The sequence below is a fragment of the Centruroides sculpturatus genome, unplaced genomic scaffold (assembly GCF_000671375.1).
Source record: "Centruroides sculpturatus isolate CEXI.00-Female unplaced genomic scaffold, Cexi_2.0 scaffold1772, whole genome shotgun sequence".
NCBI lineage: Eukaryota > Metazoa > Arthropoda > Arachnida > Scorpiones > Buthidae > Centruroides > Centruroides sculpturatus.
This window is the reverse complement of record NW_019385941.1, coordinates 104,772-130,222: the sequence shown is the minus strand read 5'-3', so window position 1 is coordinate 130,222 and position 25,451 is coordinate 104,772. Positions and strand designations below refer to the sequence as shown.

Here is a 25,451-nt window from a genome sequence, read left to right as displayed (position 1 = left end):
TAGTCCAGGGCTTCTTAAACTTTTTTTATTCACGACCCCATTTATGATTGTGATTTTTTTGCGACCCAAAAAAAATATAAAGATATATACAAATTTGCAAAAACAATAATGGTGTACTACCACAGTTCACTCTTGTGTTACAATAGAACAGAGACAACTGAATACACTGAAAAGCGACAATAATGCACCAGTTCACACTACAATCAGTGTTGCTGTATCGTTGTCTCCATACACCAGAAGCGCAACTCACGAAACATATGACACAAAGCGTGCCATTTTCAAACTCTCACAAATTATTTTCAATATTTTGCATTAAAATCTCACGACCCCAAGATTTCGCTAAGCGACCCCAAATGGGGTCGCGACCCATAGTTTAAGAAGCCCTGTAGTAGTCCATCTGAACAGGTTTAGGTGAGCCAACTTTACAGGAAGCACCATAAGACAATCCCATTCTCAATGGCACGTAAGAATAACAGGTTGTCTCACTCACAGGGATGGGGAAAAATTATTGTTCTGGTACTTGACCATATAAGGCATTGTCAGGTCTTTAAAAAATAACAAAGCTTCTGTATTTCAGATGTGTATTTTTTACGAAATGCCTATTATTGAGCTTGCTTAATTGTTTTCCTGGGTGGTAAGCTATCAAAGCATCTGCCATAACTAACAATTTTAGTCAATTCTGATCTAATATGTAAATAATGAGGTTGTAGACTACTGGATATAATGACTATAAATTTGCATGTTTGACCATGGTGGTTGAGTATTGGAGTTCATGACTTTTTTTGTGACATGTCCATGACTGAAAACACACATCAGGTCTCTCTTTTGCGGTTGCCATATTTGTGAAGTTCTTGATGAAGAAATACCCAGTTGTCAACCACCATAAACAATCATGCGACTATNTGCTTCTAGCCCTGTTATTGTTATATATTTTGTCCATCACTTATAAACTACAATTATTCCGAACATAATTAAAAATTATTTCTAAAAATGTTTAACTTAATATAATTTCTTTCTGAATCTGATTTCTGCTCATTTAAATTATTAAACATTGCTCATTTAAATGCTAAACAGTGCTATGACACTGCAACTTTGGCCTCAAGATGGCATCCACGCGTTGGAGTGGCCATACTCTGTTTATATAGGGCTCTAGTACTGCCGCCTGTTTCTGGTGGAACTACCTTCGTTTCACTCTAAATTACCCCGAATTGAGAAAACTCTCGAAGCTTCGAGCTTATTCTCGGATTAAAAAATAATAATAATAAGACGAACGATTCTATGACGCAGATCTCTGTACTATTATTGCGAAATAATAATCAAAACAATTCCTAATTTATTGTTTTTAAAAATTTTAATAACTAAAATGTCTTAAAAGTTTTTGGCTTTATCACAGGTATTAATTTACATCTGATATGGAAAGTGTCAATGGCTCAATGGCATGAAGGATGAGAGAAGTGAAATCTTACTAGGGTGTAATATACAGTGTACACCCGTGTACCTAGAACCAATCTGCTTTATTTCTTTAGCTTCTGTTGTCCTCTCCTAAAATCCACTAGTTGTAGGGGAAAACAACAGTTTTAGGCTAAAACTTTTTCCGGCGAAACTTGTGGAGCGATGAGTAATATCAGATCACAAGATAGTTATACCCTAGATTTACCCTAAATATAAGACTTCCCTAAACATTAACCTGAGAGGTTGAAATTCCTGTATAAAAGAGGTAATTACCCTAGAAACGGCAGTATTGCAAACATTTTCAACAATGTTCTCGATGTAACAATTTGTCGAAGTGAAAAATGTGTCGCGTAAAAATGTTTCGTTGGCAAATTTGAAATTAAAAAATGAAGGAAGAGAAATAAATTTAATTTAAAGGCTTTGTTTGCTATTTAGATACCCACCTAATTGCCTGGTTTAGCAAAGATTAAGTAGATATTTACTTAATCTTGATTAAATCAGCTCCTCAAATCTATAAAAATAAAAGGTATCTACAGTAGACCCCCCTATAACGCGTAGATACGTTCCACGTTATACGAATTTCGCGTTGTAGGAATCCTTAAATACACGAGCCAATCACAGCCCGGCACGTATGCAGTTTACGGACTACGACTGTTTGAAAGGTTTTCTTCTATAAAATTAATCAATTCTAGACTAATTCGACTCAACATTTCCAAAACATGTATAATTTTTTGGGAATAATCCGTATAAACTATGCTATAAACAAAAAATTGTAGGATTACTTACCGAGTGTGCACCATTCGACGTCGCCATTGCTTAAGCTTGTTTTCGTCGCGGAACAGCGCACCAAACGGCGGCCGCGATTTCTGATAAGTTATTTTTCTGCGAAAAATTCGTTGAACTTTGGAGACATCATTAATATAAATAATTTTAATGGCCGTTGAATAAGAAATGTTTCTTTCACAAGAAATGTATAAAATTACAGAACTGTATTAGACTTATGGTACCTAATTTACATACTGTACAGACGATAGTAAACTCAACTTACCCGCCTAAACTCTCCGTAGCGCTAGACGGCGGAAAGTATATATATAATTATAATAAAGTTACAATAAATTAAGTTAATATATAATTATATGTACAGTACCTAATTTATATATAATTAATATATAATACTGTACAGACGATAGTAAACTTAATTTACTCGCCTAAACTCTTATTAGCGTGGCGCTGGACGGCGGAAAGTAGTTCGGCTGCTCGTCCACTATTGGTCCAGATTCGACCAATCCTGTCGCGACTCGAGTCGCCGACGACGTTTTACGAGTCCCTTTTAGCGTCTTTATACGAATACTGTCGCAATTCTTTCGCCACGTTATAGGAATCTCCGTTATAGGAACCCGCGTTATAGGGTGTCTACTGTATTTAACGGTTAAATAGATACCTTAAAATAAATAGAAACTGCCGAGAGGGAATGTCTCTCTGTAGCACTTTTATGGGAAACTAAACTTTTAGGTGTTACAAATGTGAAGAAAATTCGAAAAACTACTAGTGTTCGGTGATTCTATCTACCCGGCAAACTGGTGGGCCCTCCTATTAACAAACTATTAACGTCTTGTAAATTAATTAATTAAGGAACTCGGATTTTAATCGATTTAAGAGTTTTACATTCTTGATGAAAGCATGGCTTTACGATTAGTTTGAATACCCATCTAAATTTATTATATTCATATGAAGACAAACCGATGACAAAGGTAAATGTACCCTTAGGCTTCCATGACCATCATGGATTTGGCCAAGCTCCCATTGGAGGTTACTTGTCGGCTAGGGACATAGCCTGAAATGTATCAAGTTATAAAACAAGATTAATTGCACAATGGTTCGATCAAAAATATAATTTTCTAAAGCGTCTGGTGCAATGGCTCACTCAGGATTTAATTTTAGAGAGCCGAGTTGAATAATATGGCCAGGTGTCTTTCTGGGGATCCGGGATCAACTGCGGGCAGGTAACACCGGGAATTCTTTACGGACAGCCTGTCACGCGTATATCGGGTCAGATTTTTCACTACCCGGTTTGTGCGCCCACGTTATCTCACGGGCAAAAAGGCAATTGCCTTGAGCTCAAACCAATCTTTTATAAAAAAATATTTTTCCGAAAAATTCCCCCGAGAATAAAATCAATACTGTACACGGGGCCCCTAATTAAAATTTTTATGGGCCTTATGCAGCTATAACAAGCCACTGCCCACGATAGACATAGGAAACCACCCTTGGGGTCCAAGGGGCGCTAAGAGATAATAAAAATGATTATAGAGAAGACAACCTAAAATTTTGAAAATCAATAAAATTCACACATTTTTAGAAAGCACTATTCATTTATTTTAATATATACTCATACATTATTTTGAACGCCGAATATTAATATAATATAATCGATTTTTTAAAATTAAGATAAAGGAAGGAGACACTCCGACATATAAGCGGCGTTCGATCAGTTGTTTTCTTACAATACATTTTATCGTTCTACGTAGACGTATTATCTTTTTAATAGTAATAAAAAAAAGTACAATGTAAGTATTTCCAACCATTTTATTTTTATTTTAATTATTAAAACATTTATAAGGCGATATTTCGTCATTTATATCTATTGTTGTTCTTTAAAATTAACACAATACTCATTTACATATTGTACAACGTTACGTAGGTTCGGCGATTTAAAAATGAAACCAAAACTCAATTTTGGAATTTTGTTTACTCGACAAAATAAAAATGAACATAAATAAATAACGGGAAAAATTTTATTATATTTATGCAAATATTACAATTTGGCAGCGGTGATATAATTTAAATTCGTGTCCCGTGTTCGAAGACAATGAATTGGTGTGTTGCCATAGACAATAAATCAATAATTTAAAATGCGGGATGACAAAGGAAAGTAGTGTTTGTGTATAAAGGCAATTGTGAATTCAAATTTGAATTCATAATTGTCTTTAGAATTCGAATTCACAATTTACGTTACAATCGAATTCGAATTTAAATTCGAATTCGTGTAAAATAAAACGCTTTGGTTTATTATCGAAGTTTTTTTTAATAAAAATCTCAACTTTTCAGAAATAATTTTGAAAGAGAAATGTAATAAAAACTTTTGCCTTAAAAAATGGAAATCTTAAAAATAAATGGAAGATAAATCATAAAAGTCTTTAAATCTCTCTTTTTGTAAATGGAGAATCTTTGCTTTGTGATCATTTTTCAATTTATCAAATATTTTTTATTTACATGTCAATAGAAATTTTTGTGACTCATCCTGCTTTTAAGTTGGTGAGGGGGGAATGTCGGAAGATTTTATCTTTCTGAATGTCGTGAATGGTAAATGACAGAATGTCTGCCTACGTTTCGATCTCTTTTAGATATATGGATCGTTTTGTTTATCTTGGCTGGTAGACGCGCCGTATTCGGTCGGGGCTCTGAAGATTTTAAAAGTTCGTGAATAATTTCTGATAATGCACAGTGACCTTGTAAAAAATTTGTCCAGATATCCTTGTTTTTCTCTAAGTAAATACTGGTTCCTGCTATTGCACGGCTTTGCAGCCCAGTCCTGGTTCGTGAAATGACCTAACTGAGGCGATAGATAGGTCGTTCGGTATGTACAGTATTGGACAACAACTTAATTGGATTTATTTATATATAGCTAACTAGACAACGATGTTGGTTAGTGATATCAAAACATATTTAGTACTTATAATTTCATAAACAGCATGTTTTCTTGAAAATAAATAATCTATGAAACAAAGTCCAACTGTACAAATAATACATTTATTTTCCCAATTAACAAAGTATGATAAATACAAGTGATCCAATAGTTACTCGTACTTCAAATACCAAACGAACAGTCTGATCTTTATCAGGCTACGAAACCAAACAATTTATGATTATTGTATTTAACAAGAGATGGAAGCCTGTCTTTTATAAAATTGCATTGTTATTATTTAGCCTTATAGCCTGATAAAGAACCCTGCTGTTTGTTTCGTATTGGAAAAATAGTTGGAAAATATTAACATTCAGCCAATTTTTAATTTTTTATTAACTCTACAACAAAATATATTTGAATATTTATACTTAGTGAAACCTTTCAAAAGTTTATATATATTTTTTAACTATTTATTTCTGTTTTATGGATTATTTTAGTGAATGTGTGATGATTATATAAGTGAATTTAAGCTGACCTTGCATGCATTTCTAGCAAGAATGTTGGAAACGTATGCAAGGTCAGTTTGAATTCACTTACACAGTAGTTCAAGCTGTAATAATTTTGTATGTGACGAATATATAGTTTATTTCCGAGATATATTATTATTAAAATATATATTAAAAATCTTCATGTTTGATTATGCTTTTACATTTATCTATTTTTGTATCATGTCAAGATTGCATCATGTTTTGACATTAATGAAAATAAGTTGGATTATGTTGCACAATTAGATGCAAACAAAAGTTGTATCTTCAGCCAAAAATGTGATGTAAATTTAATACAGACTGAAAACAAAAGATGAATTTATTTGTAAATAAACTGAATACTCAAACAGATCAAATAGAATTATTTAATTATTTCTGATGCTGAAAAAAAATGGTAGATCTCCTGTATAAGATTACCACTTTTAGGGCATTTATAAGGTGTGATAGAGATAGGGAAGAACTTGATTACATCTCAAGTATAGCCAGACAACAGGGAATTATTTAATATTGATTTATTTAAAAAAATCAAATGAAATGTAACTTTTTATGTTAGAAGTGACGTGTGTTTATACAAATAACAAGATTTTTCTATTTATTCAAACTTTGTTTGTTTAACATTTATTAGTAATTAAAATAAGTGCAATTATTTAGTTTAACCAGTGATAATAGATGTTCTAAATCTACAATATCAATTGTGATAGAGCAGTTTTAAAATCTGGAATGTTTTAGTAGCGTTATTTTGTCAAATATATCTTCTGACGTATTTCAAAAATGTATTTCATATAGAATATTTAATAAATTAAAAATTTGGCACATATCTGTTGACAAAAAATTAAATGTAACATTTGGCAGTCTTACAGACCGAGTGACGAGAAAACTGGTCATCGTCTTTTGATTCACTGTTCGGGAAACGTGCTGTCTAAATTTTAAAGCACGCAAAGAGATCTCAATTTTAATTAAACCAATAAAGTATATTGTTTTAATATATTAGGTAGTGTTTGAGAGCAGTCATCTCTCCAAGTAACAGATTTGTTGAATATATATTATAATTTGTAATATTATGTATCTAAATATTGAAGTCGGGGGAGGAATGAAATTGAATTAAATAAAAGTTTCAATAAATTAATTCAAAACTTAATTTAGTGGGGAAAATATTGAAAATTGTTATGATTATAGAAATGAAATTTACAATGGTACTCAATAATCAATAAAATTGATTTGAAGGAAGGATCAATAATGTTCATCTGTTAAGTGATGAATAAAGAAACGTGTAGTTACAATACTATTATTTATGATTGTTGTTCATGAAGTGATTTTCGAAATGAACTCAGACAAATTTGTCAAAGCATAATTAGAAGGTGTGTGTTAGTTTTAGGATCTTTACATTTGAAAGAATGCTTATGCCGTTCAAGATTATGGCCAGTCAATCGATTCGTATTTTGAAGTTGTCAAAAGTAAATGCTATGCTTCAGTTTACATCATATAAATTTTGGATATGTTATAAAGGATATAGATAATAGCTGCTTTAGTATACAGTGAAAATACTTGGTTCTTTCGAATAATCATCCAGTAAGCAAATGGAGTCACATTAATACGCACACATACTCGGCCATATTTGTTGCCTTTATTAAAATTCCGCATCCGTAAAATGCTTCTAAAGAAAATTTGGGTAGGTCTTTAAAAGTGCTTAATATGGTCCTATGTTCAAATATAAGAGAGAAACAATCATAGGCAAACTATATCTGCCCGACAGAATACAAGAGCAGTTCATTCAGTCTCAAAATTCAATTTTTATTAGAGTTTGTGAACTGAAATTTTTGATTTTACGCTTATCGTTATGAGGCCGATGTTATAAAACGTATCAATTATACCAGCCGATTATCAGTCAAATCTTGATAATTAACAAAATTTAACATTAATAGCATTGATTGACCAAATAATCAACTTATTGCTTGATAATGTTGAATATTAAATGTAAAATCTGTTTGTTTGAAAAATTATCAGATATTTATCTTTAATATTAAAAATTACAAAAAAAAAAATTAATATTTGATAGCTTTGTTATTTAATAAATACATAAATAAATAAGAATACATGCAGCTACGTTAATATAGATTTGATGAATTTCGGAAGTAGAATTTTAATAACAATGCCATCTTGTTTAATTTAATCTGTGTTTTCTTTCTGGTGATTAGTTATATAATCCACATTTCGTTCTTAAAGGAAAGACGGATAGTTTGTGAAATTTATATTTATATCGAAGAAATCCTTTGAGTTATATTGAAATGTAACGAGAGACTTATAAGCTCTTACTTGTACAGTATTTTGTCGAGTAGTAATTAATGAAACTCCCATAAAAAAAGTTGTTTGGATTTTCTCATTTAAAAAAGAATTGTTATATAAAATTAATCCAAAATTATTTTTTCTATTAATTTTATGCTAATGGATTTTTAAAGGGGGAGTATATAGTATTTACATTTTGGTATAAAAATCTTCCTGTCGATGGAGCTGCGCTCACAATATGTTTTTAATTATATAAATTATAACAAAATGCTTCTTTGATTAAAACATATATTTATATATATAATTCTCTTGAGTTTTTATGCTTATAAATCATCATTTTTTGTACATGAAATGCTATTTATCTTACGTATTCTTTTATGAAATCGCTGGAGCTTTTAATACAGTAAATTATCAGTTATTGAAGTGAAACAAAATTTATTATTTATATTAGATATTTTTTATTATTCTTGCACGATTCTTTGGTCGGAAAAAATCGCTTTCAGTGGAAGAAATTCAAATTTCTGATGATAATATACAATATTATTAATTAATTACGTGAAAATTTAAGTTTAATTAAATGTAAACATTTATTCCATATTATATTATATGTTGTTTATTGTCTGAAATAGTAGATTGCAGTTATGCAGAATTCATTTAATGTTATGTTGTTATATTATATACAATTATGTAATGTTAAATTGGAATTATTTTTGACTATAATTTGTATAAAAGTAATTTATTCAAAAAATATTATATTATTTTAATGCTGGTTCATTTTGTTTTTTTTTTTTATTATTATTATATCAAATGAAATCTCTTTGGCTGCCTTCCAAGCCAGACAAGAACACAGTTAATTCTCTCGATAAATTTTTTTGTTATCGGCTTAATTAAATTGCGTGAAGAATCCTAATTGAAATCTCTGTTTAAGATTTAAATTACCTTTTTAGTATATTTATATAATTTTTTTGTTAAATGCAAGCCATTTTTATGAATAATTATCCTTTGCGTCTGTTAACTTTTTTTTCTTTATTTTTTGATTTAAAATTCTAAATGGAATTCCGTTTTGGCGCAAGTTTTAATTTTATTATCCTTTTTTCCATGCAAATTTTTATACTGTTGGATACGACGGGGCCAAGAATTTTTAAATTTCAATTTCTGTAATTATATTACAGATTCTTGTCCATGTTATAAACAGAATAAATATTGCCTAATGGTGGGGGAAAAAGATGGCTGGAATTTTTCAAAGTAACGAAGGAAAGATATGTACCGTGTTGTCCGATAACCAGGTCGACGGCATAAACAATGGTTTAAGAGACATCTCTGTCTCGTGTGGCAGTAAACAGAAGAAACCTGGAGGGATTTCGAAAAAGAAACAGGCGGCAACTAAATCTCCAAACATTACCAAGAATAGAGGAAAAGAAATAAAGAGGCCTTCGTCTCAAACTTCTTGTAGATCTCCGAGATACGAATCGGTATTTCAGAAGCCGGACACAGCTTATAGTTCCTCTACGAGAAAAACTGTCAATCGTCTCTCGTCCAGCGATCCGTCTGGTGATGCAATTCTAAGAAAAAGTATTAGCGGTGAACAGCTAAAAGGCTTTAGATATTCGGGTTCTAGTTCGCCCTCGCAGTCATCCGACATTACCAAATACAATATTTTTAGAGGACGGGGAAGACGAGGCTCTGATTCCTGTCCAGAAAAGGGTTACATTCTGCCTTACGGTTTAAGAGTGCAACATGCAGCTCATAAATGTATGTGGTAAGTATGAAGATACGTATTTGAATGTGCCGACTTTTCTTTTTGTATGTATAAAAGTGGTGAAGAATGTGCAAGGACTTTTTAATTTGCACGCATGTTTATTGTTATCGTTACTAGTATTATCAATATTTATACTTAGATGTTTTTTATTTCTTATTGCATGATTTTTTGAGAGAGATATTTTTATTTAATTATTGTGAAATAAAAATATTACATACTTGCTCGTAAATATTCACGAAAATTTGTTCTTAATACAGGTCTGGTTCCGAAAGTGGCTCAGCTACATCACCTGCTGGAAGTGGAAGCCAACCAAGTGGTGAAGCTGTCGGTGTAATAAAAAATTCATACATTCTACCAGAATCCAAGAAGAAAGGTATTGTATAAATTACACTAATAAGTACAGGAATACATTTGTATTTTTTACAACTGTTAAGCTTCAGTAAATAAAAATTGAGTAAAGCATACAGGATCTTTCAAAATGAATGCTATCATTTTACATTACTGTAACGATGAGAATTATTATCCAAGTTTTGCCTTCCATCTGCATACAAACGTTTTGTCGTCTACTGCTTCTAAGAAGTGCCGTAAACAAAAATTGCAATTTTGCAACAGAGAAGGCATTTGTGTTCTGCACTCCACAAAGTTAGAATTGCTTGTCACTGTTCAACACAGGTATAATCTGTGGGAGCCATAGAATTGTGGTTTCTGTGAGAGGAGTGAAGATGAGTATACCATAGTGACCATAAGAAGAATTTGAGTATTGGTCGGATGAATAATGTGTGATACAAGGTGCATGCATTGAGAAATTGTAATGGGTCAGCTTGGGCAGTTTTCCAATGTTTTAATGTACATTATAATATTCTTGGATAATAATCAACATAATTACGATAATTTAAAATGATAGAATTCTTTTCAGAAGATCCTTTAGAGGAAAACTATTCCTTTACATAATACTTTTGGTCATTAGAGAAGTCTGCATTTGATCATGACAACAAAAAAACAATCTTTAAACTTAAATTATAATTATAGTTTTTAATATTTATTATAATTATAAGATTGAATGCTATGTTTCCAAAAAATTTTTTGTAAAATGAATTTTTGAAATAATACAGATGTTCTCCTTGAAACTCTTTACAGAGAAAGCTCTAAAATATCTAATCATTAGATCCACAAATTTTTATAGATTTTAATTAATTATTTGTTAACTTAGAAGTAAATCGATAAATTAAATGTTATATATGATAAAACAGAGAACATTATCATTTATATAAAAATTTTTGGTAGAATGTAGATATATTTACAATACAGATATAAAATGAACTTGTCCAAAATTTTTGTCTTTTTAAACAACCTCAGGTTGGCCAAGTGGAGTTTTCTGGGTTTTCTTTGCATGTTAGACACATGAAGAAAACCCAAAAAATGAGCAAGTTTCTCATATAAAGTCCCCTTGGGATGCATTCACCTTTACAGGTTATTCTTGTATTATGTTGCTTTATTCCTTATATCCTATCCTTATTAAATAATTGTTGTAAAATTTTGTGGAAAATAATTATCTAGAAGTATAAATTTTGAACAAAATTTAATTCCAAAAGCTTCTGATCTCCCTGCTCATTGAATTTTTTTTCACTTTAGAGTCGAAAGTTTTAACAGTCGAATGTGGTTCCTTTTGGGAACATTTAGACCTGTTTGTGTGTGTGTATATATATATAAATGACTTAATAATGCAAATATCCATTTGAGATATAACAATGTGTTCTCATAATTTTAATACATTTATATATATTTAGTTATTAGGATTGTAAGGTAATATAATTTATACCGATTTTTTAATTGTCTATAAAATTTTATTCTTTTATTCTTTTGCTTAAGTTAATTTAAGATAAAAAGACGGATAAATAATTCATGACACCTTTTTCGTCTCTATATTTTTATTTGATTTTGTAATAAAATCTAAGTTTAATATTAAATGTTTGAATTTCTTACAATATCATCTTAGGCTGCATCCTATTTGGCAGTGACTGCAGGCGGAAAGAATCTTTGTACGCACATCCAGCTCATGAGCGACCTCTGTCCAGAGTGGATGCATGTTGTTTATGAAATGGCAGCGAGACAACTTCATTAAATGCTTGCCACAAAAAAAAAAAGTTTTCTACACTGTATTACTGAAAATTCTTACAGGCAAAAGACACAGTATTTATAAGAAATGTCATCAGTTCAGTGAATTTTACCATTTGTATTGTGAAGTAAAAAACAATCCATCTTCTTCCAAAGAAGAAAACTTTTTCTATGGAAGCACACACAAGCAATGGAAGTGATGATCAAACTTGCTCAGTAGCTGATTCCTGCACGTGTGTATGGAAGCATCGTCTGGTAACCACATTGCTGCATGTTAAATGTGATTACTCTGGACATATACGTTCACTTTATCAGTTTGTCCACAGTAGCGCATTCACGTCTGTGTTCACTGGATGCTGCTATGTAGGATTTACCCTAAAATATTAATTTTTCAGTTTTGGCAGTTTATTTCTTAATTTCAATACAATTAATCCTCATTTATACATACATAAATCATCTATTTACGAACCAAAGTCAAATACAGTTAATTTTTGCTTGCGTTTATTTCTTTACAAATGCCATTAGATTATTAATGAAACATATAAATAATAAAATATGCTACTTTAAAAATGTATTTATGTGCATACATATATAATACAGTTCTGTATTAAAATTTATAGTTTATTACTCAGGAACAGAAGGTCAGAGTCGTATTGCAGCGCAGAAAAAACAGAAAAGTACCAAGGATTTTAAGGTAATAAAATTATATTTAATTTTTATTGTCTACCTACAAAAATATTAAAGATTAAGTTTAAGTATGTATATTATTATATTAAAGTAATTCTAATAAATACGAGATTTTTACGAGATTCTTGAAAAATAAAATGTAGACTTAAATTAACTGTTTTACAGAAAAATACAGACTGTTTGTATTGTAATTTAATTATTTATGATTCTAACAAACACTTAATTGGCAAAATACAAAGAAATAAGGTTAGTTAAAATAATTATAATATTATTTAAACAGAAGTATAAAGAGACGAAAATATTATAATTGATATTTTATGAAAATTAGATTCTTTACTTAAAAACTGTAAACACTTTACTGCTGTTCTAGGAATATTTAAATTTGTTTTACCCAATAAAAAAGAAATCTCAATAAAACGTATTTTATTGAGGTTTCTTTTTTATTGGGCTGCAATTTGAAAAAAATCGTAGGACTATAAATTCCCACTGGCGTCTGTTGTCTGTCTGTCCTCCCTTAATCTCGAGAATGGTATCGGATAGATGAAAGTTGAGACCTGATACAGACAGGATGACCTGATTAACCGTATACAAATTTCTGGTTTGGTCAGAAGTTATGTTATTTCAATTCAAAAATTTTCTCCCATATGGAATTAGATACATGACAGGCATGACTTTGTTGTTAGCAGGAAAAATATGACGTATGAAGGCAAGACACTATTAAATGTTTAAGATGTTATTAGTGCATTGTGATGAACAATTGCAGCCTGGCATTGTGACAACATCACAATAAATAATTGCAATTTAATAACATTGTTAATGTTATGTTAACACGATATTGAGGTTTATTATATCCATTTTCACAAGTCATTATCCTCTCAAATTAATTTTTTCCGTGTTTAAATTGTCTTCGGTAACTAAGGATACGAGTAATATTTTTCTTTTTTAAATTAATATAAAAATGGCATTTAGTGATTGCTGCTTCATTCTATTTTTTAATAATCTTCAGGCATTTAGCCATTTTTTATAAGAGAAAGAGCTTTTAAATATTTTAATAATGTATGCATTTTCAAATTATTTTCTAGTTCGATGCCTATATGCCATTATGCGAAGTCCAACAAGGTTTGAAAAAAGGTGAATTAATTGAGGTAAGATATAAATATATGTCTTTGTATAAACTACAAAACGTTTTTTCTAGAAAATACACATTTCTAGGTTATAAATGCATGCCATATAATTTTTTTTTTTCTCTTTTGTAGGGTGTTTTAAGAATAAATCCAAGGAATTACGAAGATGCATATATAAGTGCGCCGGTAATCCTCGGTAGCTTTCTATTCGTGATTTATTCCTTCCCTAAATAGTATTCTATCTGCCAGATGGAATGATGAACCGAAGCTCAAATATACACTTTTTTTAAGTTTGTCGATGTGGTAGAGTTTTATTTTTATTTTAGTTGAGCTAGAACCGTTATTTAATTTTTTTTTTCTTTTCGTTTCATGTTAGTTAGAAACCTTTTGCTGCTACTCACTGTTATTGATATAAATTAAAACAAAATTTCTTTTTCTTTATTATTATACTTAACAAATTTGCAACAGTATTTTAAAAATGTTCAATATTAAATGTATCCAATGAAGCGATCGTGAGGAATAAATACAATAAATAACACGAAACCTTTCTATAGTTTCAGAAATATTTTATCAAATTATATTTTGCAATTTGAATTCTTAGATAGACAAACTTATCTGTGATTTATTACTCTGGTTGCTGATCTGTTAAGATCTAGTGCTACCAAATATTCAAACTAAAATATAAATAAATATCAAAGTATTAAACGAAACTTCCATTCGCATAGCTTTAATTATGTTTACATTAAGTAGTGATCTATAAACTTGTAAAATTCGAAATTTGATTCCTTGTTTGATTCCTGTTTCTGAATGAAATCTTGTTGTAGTAATTAATACATTTGCTTTATACTAACGATTCTATCAGAAATTTTTATTTTCTCTTTACGACAACCCACTAAATCTCTTGCACTTTACTTTATCTTAGTAAATTATATTTTTTTATTTGCTCGAAGGTTTTAAATTATATTTTGGAATTTCTTTCATATTGATTATTGGAAAATTAATCGACGGAAATATTAGAAGTCAATATTCACATTTTGTGCAATTTTATAAATGGCATTTTTGTTTAAAATTTATATTATAATTAATAACAGTAAAAGTATAATGAATTTAATCGACTTTATAACTCATATTATGTTATAATAACTTTGTTAGTAAATGTTTTAATTTTATATATTTTTGTGTTGAAAATAGAATAAACATTTACTAATTCTGTAAAACACTATTCTTTACTGTCATTTAAAGCAAAAGTAATAAATTTTATACCACATATTCTGAAAGTAATGCAACATTAAACATGTAGTAAACAGAATAAAGCCACTATATCATACACTTTTAGTACTAATTTTCTGGAGATAGAGGTATTTTAATAATTTTCTTTAGTTTTTAATCTATGACGGTTGTAAGTAAACTATGTTGAAATAGTGGAAGTTGGTAGTGAATGGTAAAGATTAAGATCAGAGTTTGAAACTGTACAGCACAATATATCCCAGCAGTAGACATAATCTTGTTTATTTCAAAACGTAAATATTCAGAAATTTATTATTATTAGAGTTCATTTAGAAAGTTAATTGGGCTACAATTTGAAAAAATTTAGATCTATGAATTCCCACTATCATCCATCAATCCTTCCTTAATCTCGAGAATGGTATTAGATAGATGAAAGTCGAGACCAGATGTGGAAAGTTTAGGGACAGGCAGCCTCGATATACGAACTTCCAGTTTGGACTGGAAGTTTCATAATTTGAATTTAAAAATTTTACACTGGTGTGAAAAACTTAAGCAGCAATTCTTTTTTGCCATAACTCTGCAAGAAATCATCTGGGAGGCATGAAATTCAAAACATAAACACAGTATTTTGTACTTAAAAGATGAAGAAAGTGTACTAGCACAAAAATAAATAGAATTTATACAGTATGAAATCAAAGCAGCCTTCTTATTGTAGTCTTGCACTGCACGCACTGACTGCACACATTTTGCATGCCCTCACATCACCTGTGATGTCATCTTCCTGCATACGAATCACTTTTCTACTGAATTGCGTGTTCATTATATCGATCTCAACAAGCCCTTTTCTACAATTTCATAGCTGTCTGCTTAAAAATTATATCGTTGCTTAAGTTTTTCATGTCAGTGTAGATGACTGACACGACTCTGCTGTTGTAAGGAAAAGTATGATGTACAGGGGCAAGATACTAGTAATTTGATATAGAGGATATATTTTAAATTAAATTAATTAAAAATATGATTAAAAATTGCAGCTTGGCATTGTGAAGATGTCACAATAATTTATGATCCTGATGATTGTATATTATTAGAAGTAATGATTTAAGATATTTCATAATAGTGAGATTTATTGGGGTAATTTGAAATAAAGCTGAGACATAAATCCTTAGATTCCTACTATTATAATGAACAATAATTTATTCTAAAATTATATAAAATTTATTAATAAGTGTAGAAGTGTACTAAATAGTTGGAATTATACAGCAGAGTCCCGTACAACACACAAATAAAGCAAGCAACACCCTTGAATGTATTTTCAACTTATAGGTCAAGGTTTAAACTTTCATAAATCGTGTTATAATGCAGGTTTCGATAATGCGATTTCCTATAATGCGTAACGAATCCCCGCGTTGTATGGGACTCTACAGTATAGTAAATATTGAATTTTTTGTCTCAAAAAAAGTCAATTATCCTTAATGAAAAGGTTTTTTAAATATATCTGAAGAAGTTGTACTATATTACACTTAGGGGTATTTGATATGGGGGTATGGATGAGTTGTTCTCTTTGTTAACACATATAAAACATCAGCTGATAGATTACATTACGAAAGATGGAAAAATAATTTTGGAAGGGATGTTGATAATGTCTCAGTTTGAATATTAGAAAATAATTTGCAAGTAAAAGCAGATAATAAATTACTTCTTTTCATTTTCTGTTAATGTTTTAGATATTCAATCGTGTTGGATTACCTCTAAGTTTTAGTTGCTAACTTTCTTAGTTTGGAAGAAATTTCTGTAGATTACATTGTATAATTGGGGATTAAAAAAATTTTAGAGAATTTGTATTGTATGTTTGTTGTAGACAGATAATTATGTAGTTTATATACTTTTCAGTAGAATTATAGGGAATTTATAAAGTATTGCAAGTACAGAATGATCAAATGAATGCAGAACTTGTGAGAAATAGAACGAGGTGTTTGGCATTGTCAAGTTCAATTTTCAGCATTATTAAACTGCTCAGTGGTTCTATTTTCATTTGATCATCCACTGTATAGATGAGATGTGTCCAGAAAGTAAAAACTGGTTGGATGTAAAAAAACTTCTTTAAGAACTTTTAAAAATAAGTTTATTACAAAATGATGTCACATGTATGTATTATATAATATAATATCATGAACATATGTATCATATATATTATTATATTGTATAGTCACGACATGAATTTAGACACACTTCCAGTTTTGTTATTATTTTGCTATAGTTCACCACAGTCTTTCGGTCATGCTCGCATGGCATATTTGTCTCGATTGTGCCCAAGATACCGGCTACCCGAAAATCTCTTTAGGTGAGAAAACAAATGATAATCACTAAGGGGAAGAGTCAGAACTGTAAAGATGAGAAATGTTTGAGCACTCTCCATGTAGTTCCACTCTTGCCCCTAGTGATTATCATGTATTTTTTCACTCGGAGATTTTCGGGCAACCAACATCTAGGTAGTTGTCGAGAGACAAAATACGTCTGTCATGTGAGAGTGGCCGAAAGATTTGGCAGCAAATTTCTATGAGAAAGGAGGCCCACCAGAGGCCAAACGGTTTTGTTCCCTGAACACTGGGAGTTTGGTCATGGGTTCACACCTTGTCAGGACAGGCTAGCCACATGGAAATTTCCGGATTTTCTTTGTCTGTAATGTCTGAATAGGGACCAGTTACCTTTAAAAAGACCTCCCAGAAGGCATCTCCCTAGGCAGATTGCCCAAGTGTTGTGTTGCTGTACCTTAACAACACAAACATCTACAAAACCTGGTGCCACAATAGGACAAGTGTCTAAATTCATTTTGTAACTATATAGAATAGTAGTATAATATATGTGATATCATTTTGTAATAAACTTATTTTACAAAGTTCTTTTTATATCTGATAAGTTCTTTCTTTATGTGCCTCGTGTATGTACGTATGTCCTTTTATTGTAACTTTCAACTAAATTATATTAACTAAAATCAATGTTTAAATAAATAAGTATGCATAAAGTTCATTACTTATCAATAATTTGGCAATGGGTTTCTAAACAATAAATGGATGCTACGGTAAATATAAAAGCCGCTTGTTGATATTACAAAACACAGATAATTAATTCATTAGGAAACGATAATTTTTATAAATAACACCATTAAATGCTTTTGCTCAAAAAATTTTTTTATTTAATTTTGTTTTGTTATTCTCTTATATAATTTTTTTTTCTTTTGAAAAATAATAAACTAACTATTGAATCTTTTATAATCTTTGAGCTATTTCATCTAACCATCTGTATTAACGTGAAATACGTTCTTTAATGTGTAGTAAAACTATTAAATATTAACAATTTAAAAATAAATTATTTCTGAAAGAAATAAATGTATGTGAAAAATGTTTGGATGAAAGTTTACTTGTCAAATGATCTATTGTATTTTTAAAATTTTAGTTAATAACATTTGAAAAATATCTAGAATAAAAGTCAATATGTTACACTATTTTAACACTTAGCTTTTGTAATAAGTGGTTCGAAAACATGTTTTTTGAGGGTTGGTCAGAAGTGATTGAGACTAACCTGCATACCGAGGTTGCCAATGACAGCAGGCGTGAAATTATGCCACATGCTCTCTCCTAAGTCTGTATCCTGTTTCCAGCACTCTGGTAGCCTGTAAATGGCAGCAGAAAACCTTCCCTTGGGGTATGTTGAACGTGCATGTGGGCAACATTCTGTAGCTTGTTGCTTGTAGAAATATTTTGTCCACAGAGTTTTTCCTTGCTTAAATTTGCTGTAGAGAGTAATCAGATGGGACCGAGACGGAAGAATATGCATGGTGGGTAGAGATTTTGGATGTGCTATCATGTGGTTGCCTTTTATAGGGTCTGATATTGTTGTGGAAAAGCAGGATGTGGTTGGCCCGTTTTCTTCTTTATCTCTGCTGTATTTTGCAACTAAGGAGTGCATTAGCCACGACAATGCTATTTACACATTCAAGAGCTGACAGCGTTCTATCCAGTTTGCAGGCATTTTGGACTGATTCCTCTGTTTCTGTTTTCAGGACAAATTTGAGACCACTCTTACTGTAACCATGCAATTCATTGTTGTTACAACACAACACAATAAATCTCTCATGAATGTTGAAGGCAGCTGTACTGTCTTTCCTTGGGAATCATCCCATTTACCTTTGCCAGTCACTTTCCATTGTCTCGCATGTATGATTGACATAATCCTATTTCCATAATACCCACGCACTCACTGCCTTTTAACATTCCATGATCATTAGGGGAACTAAGTTCAACGAATTAAAATGTGAAATTTTAACATCTCAATCATATTCACTCGGGAAATGTCCACGGAGTCTCACTCGGTACTGACTGATCCTCGTATTTAAATAAGTAAATTCTCCATTCATTTTAGTAGTTATATATAATAATAATAATAATATAATTGCCTGATTATTTAGTCTAATATTAAAAATAAACCGTTTAAATTGTCAGATTTATTTTTAAGAAAAACTGACATTTTCAGGTTCCGAAGCAAAGTTCTAAACTATGAATGCTATATTCCGGAACGCATAACATTTCAAAACAAACACTTGGCAGTTTGTTAAATGCCATGTGTTTTGGAATGTAACATTCTTAGTTAAGAAATCTGTTTTTGACCCAAAGGTAATTGATTAAGGAGGTAAAAAATCTTGGCTCTTTAAATAAATACCATTGGTTTAAGTAAGCAGTGTCCGAACTTTTCAGTTTTCAAGGTTAATTGCGCATAAGTTGTACATGATAGGCCACAAGTATTCTTTACATTTCATGTATACAAAAAAGTAGGCCTATTTCTGTCATAAGCAACATGTTGAGTATATTTGCAGGTCAGATTGACTTGGAGGCCATAGTTTGGTCACCATCAGTTTAAATTGTTTATTTTTAGTATTGTTCTATAATCTGTTTTGTTTATGGCTAGGTAGTCTAAAATTTTTATTTGTACAGAATAAATATTTAGTTCTTTTTTGGTAACATACAGTACAGAATCTTTATCTAGAGCCACGCATTACCCAAGATGGACTCTAGAATATTTATAGGGTGTTTGTACAGGCAACCTGCAATGCGCTTCATAATCCATTAAATTTTTAACTTTTTACTCTTCGTGCACTAACCCAGACTCTTCTTCGCTAATGCACGTTATGGCAGCCTGGCCGAGATTTGCTAAATGTACCATAGTAGACTCCGTCGTAACCAATAAAAATTGCCTGTGGAGGTGGATGAGTGGCCTTGAATAAAATGTCGACTCTGCCATAAAGACTGTTGGGTTATCAAGGTCTTTAAAAGGACGAAAAGTGGAGATATTTATCATTTATTCTAATTTAATGAATATTTTTTATATATATGGTTATTTTTAATACAAACAGTTTATAGAAAGTACACTAAAAATTGTCAGATGTACAGATTTGTTACATGTTGAAATCAATCATTGGAAGATAATAAGGATGATTACAGTCTTGGTTTGTCAGATACTTATCCAAAACTGTATATAAATCTGTAAATGCATTAGATCTATTGAATGCATTATATGTTTACAATGTTCAATTCAGATATACAATGCAGTGCACACTTTATGACTATTAATTTTATGATTATGAAATCTATTTTTTGATCAGATTATTCTTGATTATGGCAACAAAAGTCATGTGAAGCGTCTTTTCCGGCAAAGCAAATGTGTTTTTAGAGCTCTGAAGAGATAAGAATTTACGATTATTTACTTTGTTTTCATCTGTTTATTCTCTTTGAACTCTAATCTCTCTCACTCTTTCTTAGAGTAAATGTCTACAAATAGTTTTCAAGATTATATTTTGAATATTATAACAATCTTATTAAATGTTTCAATGTCAGTTTGGATCGAAGAATGGCCATTTTTTCCACCATTTAAAGGCTTCTGCATTGCAAATAATAATTGTTACATTACGAACACCAAATAATTGTTTTAACTATAACATATTTATGTAGTGATTAAACCTTAGTTTTTTGTTTAAATTATATGAAAATCTGTTCATTAATGCATTAAATTTTATATTAATTTATCTTTCAGGACGGTCAGATGGACATTTACATTGGAGGCATACTTGATAGAAATCGTGCATTAAACGGGGATGTAGTTGTTGTCCAGCTGAAACTTCCTAAAGATTGGAAAGTGAGTAATGTTTAAGATTGAAATTTAGTTTCCGGTTTACAAAATCTTATTTTCTGTTCCACTTATCATTTTAGATACTTCGGGAAGATCTTGGGGACTATCAGAAACAACAGAGTTGTAAAATAATAAATTTTAATCATAATAATTCTAATAATAAGCAGAATAAAAGTCCTTTTAAAGATAGAAATAAAAAATTTTCAAATACACTTTTTAATTCAAGCGATAAGTTAAATAACAAATTAGACGAAGGAGAAAACTTTAGAAAGAAGAAAAAACGTATAAACAAAAATACTAAAAAAAATAAGTACTCTCTTGAAACTGAAAACGTTCCCAAAAGTAATTCCGATGACTACATCCCTCATCCGAAAGAAGATTTTTCTTCTACCTCACTAATCAATCCTGTATATAAAACTCAGTGTGAAGAAATTAAGAGCAACTGCAGACTGCACAAAGAATCAAACTTTGATAGTAAAAATGACAAAACAGATCAACCCTGGACGGGTCCTACGAGTGACAATTTATTTTTAATTCCCGATGATATTCAGAATTATGAATGTAGCGAATTTGAGATACCTTATACCGCGAATAAAGTAACCGACGAGGACATCGCTATGATCAATAATGGAAGAATTGTGGTCGCACCGGAGGAACTTAGTGGCGACGAATTTTCTCAGTCGGTCAGTGGAGAGAGTACATGCAGCTATCATCTGGATCAGGTACAGGAAGATTCTAGGTTTATGGAATGTTTACAAAATGAAGTAAATAACAACGAAGAGGATTTTATCACTCAAGCGGGAATTGCTTCGAATGTCGAAGACAGTTTAGAAAGGGAAAATGATTTTAACGCTTTTAATTGTAACACTGAGGCATATATACAGACAGGAGCTTCCACAGACCCAACTAACTGTAATGAAATTAAACAAGATATCTGTAGTTTTGATTATAGTAATAGTTCAAATTCTTTAGGAACAGTTTTTAATAATCACGTGCCTAATGACGAAACTGTTAGTGAAAAATGTAGAACGAACTCTTTGGTTAACGACAATACAAATTCTGAGATTACAAATAATAAACAAGAACAAAATATTATTTCTTTGGTTGAAGTTAAAAATCAGGAACCTAATATTTGTAATAAGCAGAAAAAGAAGAAAAAGCGACGAAACAAAAAGAAAACGGATACTTCGGAAGAAAACAAATCGGATCTTCGTTATTTAAGTATCGCCGAACTTTTAAAGCATCCTGACGGTTCAAGATTTATTCAAAAAACAGCAAAAGTAAGCCTGTATTTCTTTAGGATTATTTAAATTTTTAAATAAATAAATAATACTGGGTCTTCCAAATGAATACTACCATTTTAAATTATTCTAATTGTGTTAATGTACACATAAACATTGAAAATTTGTCTAAGTTTCACAATTGCTAATTTAATTTTTCAATGCGTGCACCTCCTGTCACATGGCACACATTCAGCCGATACTCAAATTCTTCCTTTGCTCGCTACGATATGTCTGTTGTCACTCCTCCCATGGCAGCCACAACTCTATAGCTCCTGCAGATTACTCGTGTTGCACAATGACTACTCCAACTTTGCAATCCGCAGAACACAAAACACTATTGTATATTGCCATTTTCATTTATGGCACATCCCAGAGGTGGTAGACAACAAGATGCTTGAATGCAGACAGGAGACAAAACTCTGATAATTACTCTAGCTCTGATTGGTGTATGTTGCGTAACATACACAAATCGATAAAGTAAAATGTATGTAACATAACTGAAGTAATTTAAATCGGTAACATTTGTTTTGGAAGACCGTGTTTATCGTGTAATCACATTGTTTTTTTTAAGTTCTTATAGATGACACAGAAGACTGTTTAATGAATTTTCGAATTAGAAAAAAAAGTTTCTGTATGTTTATAACAATCTAAATTTGCTGTAGATTTTAGAATTTTTTTTTTTTTTATATATATGGGGGTGCAAAAGTAGGTATGTAGTTGTTATTATGGGGAAAAAACACACAGGGAGAAAATAGGAAGATAAAACATTTATTTTTATGTACAAATTAAATCAGAAATAAGGAATACAAACTAATAAAAGATAATAAACATAACAATAATGAACACCAAACATTTGTATTTCTCAGATTCTCAACTGTATACCTTTGCACCCCCTTTGTATACCCTTTACATGTAGTACCATCTGTTGGTAAAACTTTAAGAAAATAATGAACTAAATATAATTCTTACAAAAAAGTAATCTTCTCTTCTGCAAATGTCTAATTTTAACTGTCACATTTAAGTCTAGAAACATTGTACAGTAATTACAATGTTTTACATCACACTATTGAAAATAGCAATATTAAATGCATATCGTGTAATCAAAACCTACTTGTTTTTTTTGAGTAGGAAACTTGGACAAACTGTCAATTGTTTTTGCTCGTTAATTCTTGTTGTTGAGTGGTAAATGCAATTTATGCAGCAGGTAATTAAAATGGGAGACAGTTGAGTTGCTTTTAGATGTGCATATAAATGTGATAAGATGGCTTTTTTAGCAGCCACATCCCGATTCCAATCGGGCATTTTGTTGCATAGGTACTGCTGAAGTGTCGTGTTTACGTGACCGTCTCGATGAATATGATAACATTATGATTTTAGATTTTGAACAACTTATATTTCCAAATTCGTTTTGGATTAATTTTACAAATCATATTTGTATAGGGGGCCGTTAATTACTTATACAGTTTAAGGAAGGGGTCATTTCTTCAGTGTCGGAGTCTGTGTGTAATTAAAGAACTATTGTGTGCGTAATTAAAGAAGGGAAGGAAGGGGATCGACGTGGCCCATAAAATGTACAAATACTTATGAAAAAATTAATTATTGGTCAGTTTATTATGTAATATGAATATCTTAATGAATTTTATTATTTACTTTATATCTGCTTCTTAAATTTAGTAAAATTAAAGAATTAACGAGCAGAAATTGAATTAAACTTAAAATTTAAATGATTAAATGATGTGAATACGTATGCCATTAAATTTAGCTAGTTGGAGTGCAGAGGTAGCATCCTATTGGTCTGGGGCTTGGCATTAAATCTGAGCAGGTCAAAAAAACTCCTGGGAATTTTTCAAGGCAGTCTGTTCCGGATGCATTGAGTCCTATCCCTTTCTATCTGGCTGCCACATTGCAGACCTGGCCAAACCCACAACACTCCCATAAAAAGACCTTCTCGGTGCCCATAAGACAGAAAGAGTCAAAAAATTTAGGTGTGGCAATGAACTAAATTAAAAATGATTTAAATAATTGTATAAAATATCAATTAAAATATTGTCCCGATGAATATTAAAAGGAAACACGATTTCAAAAAATGTCATAAATTAAATCTCCTTCCCGGGAGTCCAAGTCACATACGGTTCCACAGTTTAATTCTAAATACTTTGGACAAGATCGGATTAGAGCACATCAGTTTAATCTGCTATGTGAAAAACCAGGAGTAACAGCAAGAACTGGATGGGATTAGTATAAACATGCACATTTTCAATTGTCTTTAGTGACCATCTTCGGGTTTTTAGTACCATTTAGTCCACAGTACGAAATATTCAAATAATCTTGCAGATGAAAGCGTCAACTGGCTCCGGGTCGGAGCCTTAGACATTTTTGCAAGTGGGTCGATCTGGTTATGTCCAGTCTCTTCTCTTACCACTCGACAGCCTATCTAGGACCTGACAAAACTCGTAACGATCGCGGAGAAGGCTCTCTTAATCAGGGCTGTGGAGTCGGGAGGAATTTCTGGCCAGAGGAGTCGGAGTAGGAAAAAATGTGTCGACTCCGACTCCCGCATTTTAAATTTACTTTAGGTTTTTTATTTAAATTAAAGAAAATTTATTATATATTTATTAATTTTTAAAAATCTTTTAATATTTTGTTATAATTTATTTTAAATACAAAATGTATCAATTTAATTTATTAAATATGTAATGTTCTTTGTAGTATTTGTGTTTAGTAGTAAAATTATTTTGACCCAATTGAATTTAAATATTTTGGATCATTCCTTTATTATCCCTGCTCTAAATAAGTACTCTATTTTTCTGAATGAGCCAGACTAATTGATCAGAGTTCATAATTTTTTTTCTGAACAAGGAGCTGAAGTAGCTAGATTGCACACTTTTTAATTGAACTAACTATTCTGGAAAGGTAAAATTGAAGTGCAAATGCTGTCGGATATATGTAAATGTAGAATTTTATCGCCCGCTTTCTCTTCTTATTAAATATTTGTTAAAAATTAATTTTTTTATACAAATAAATATTAATGTAAGTTAAATATTAAAAATACTAACTATAAAAGTATTTTATACCTCTGCCCCCAATAAAATGACTTGGTTTTTAATTTTG

General features: G+C 30.8%; 1 protein-coding gene across 4 annotated transcripts in view; it reads left to right on the top strand.

Annotated features, from left to right (window-relative positions):
* Positions 1 to 3,915: 3,915 nt before the first annotated feature.
* Positions 3,916 to 25,451, top strand: part of LOC111612718 (DIS3-like exonuclease 2) — a 36,388-nt gene continuing 14,852 nt past the window's right edge. Inside the window, exons 1-8 of one of the 4 annotated variants that reach the window (XM_023353954.1) lie at positions 3,916 to 4,019; positions 9,138 to 9,724; positions 9,982 to 10,097; positions 12,472 to 12,533; positions 13,609 to 13,671; positions 13,783 to 13,836; positions 20,962 to 21,063; positions 21,138 to 22,337. In XM_023353954.1, the coding sequence (XP_023209722.1) occupies positions 9,192 to 9,724; positions 9,982 to 10,097; positions 12,472 to 12,533; positions 13,609 to 13,671; positions 13,783 to 13,836; positions 20,962 to 21,063; positions 21,138 to 22,337 (2,130 nt within the window). In that variant the 5' untranslated portion in view covers positions 3,916 to 4,019; positions 9,138 to 9,191. Of the gene's footprint in view, positions 4,020 to 9,137; positions 9,725 to 9,981; positions 10,098 to 12,459; positions 12,534 to 13,608; positions 13,672 to 13,782; positions 13,837 to 20,961; positions 21,064 to 21,137; positions 22,338 to 25,451 lie in introns of all 4 variants that reach the window. The other 3 variants (XM_023353953.1, XM_023353957.1, XM_023353956.1) reach the window with 3 other exon arrangements.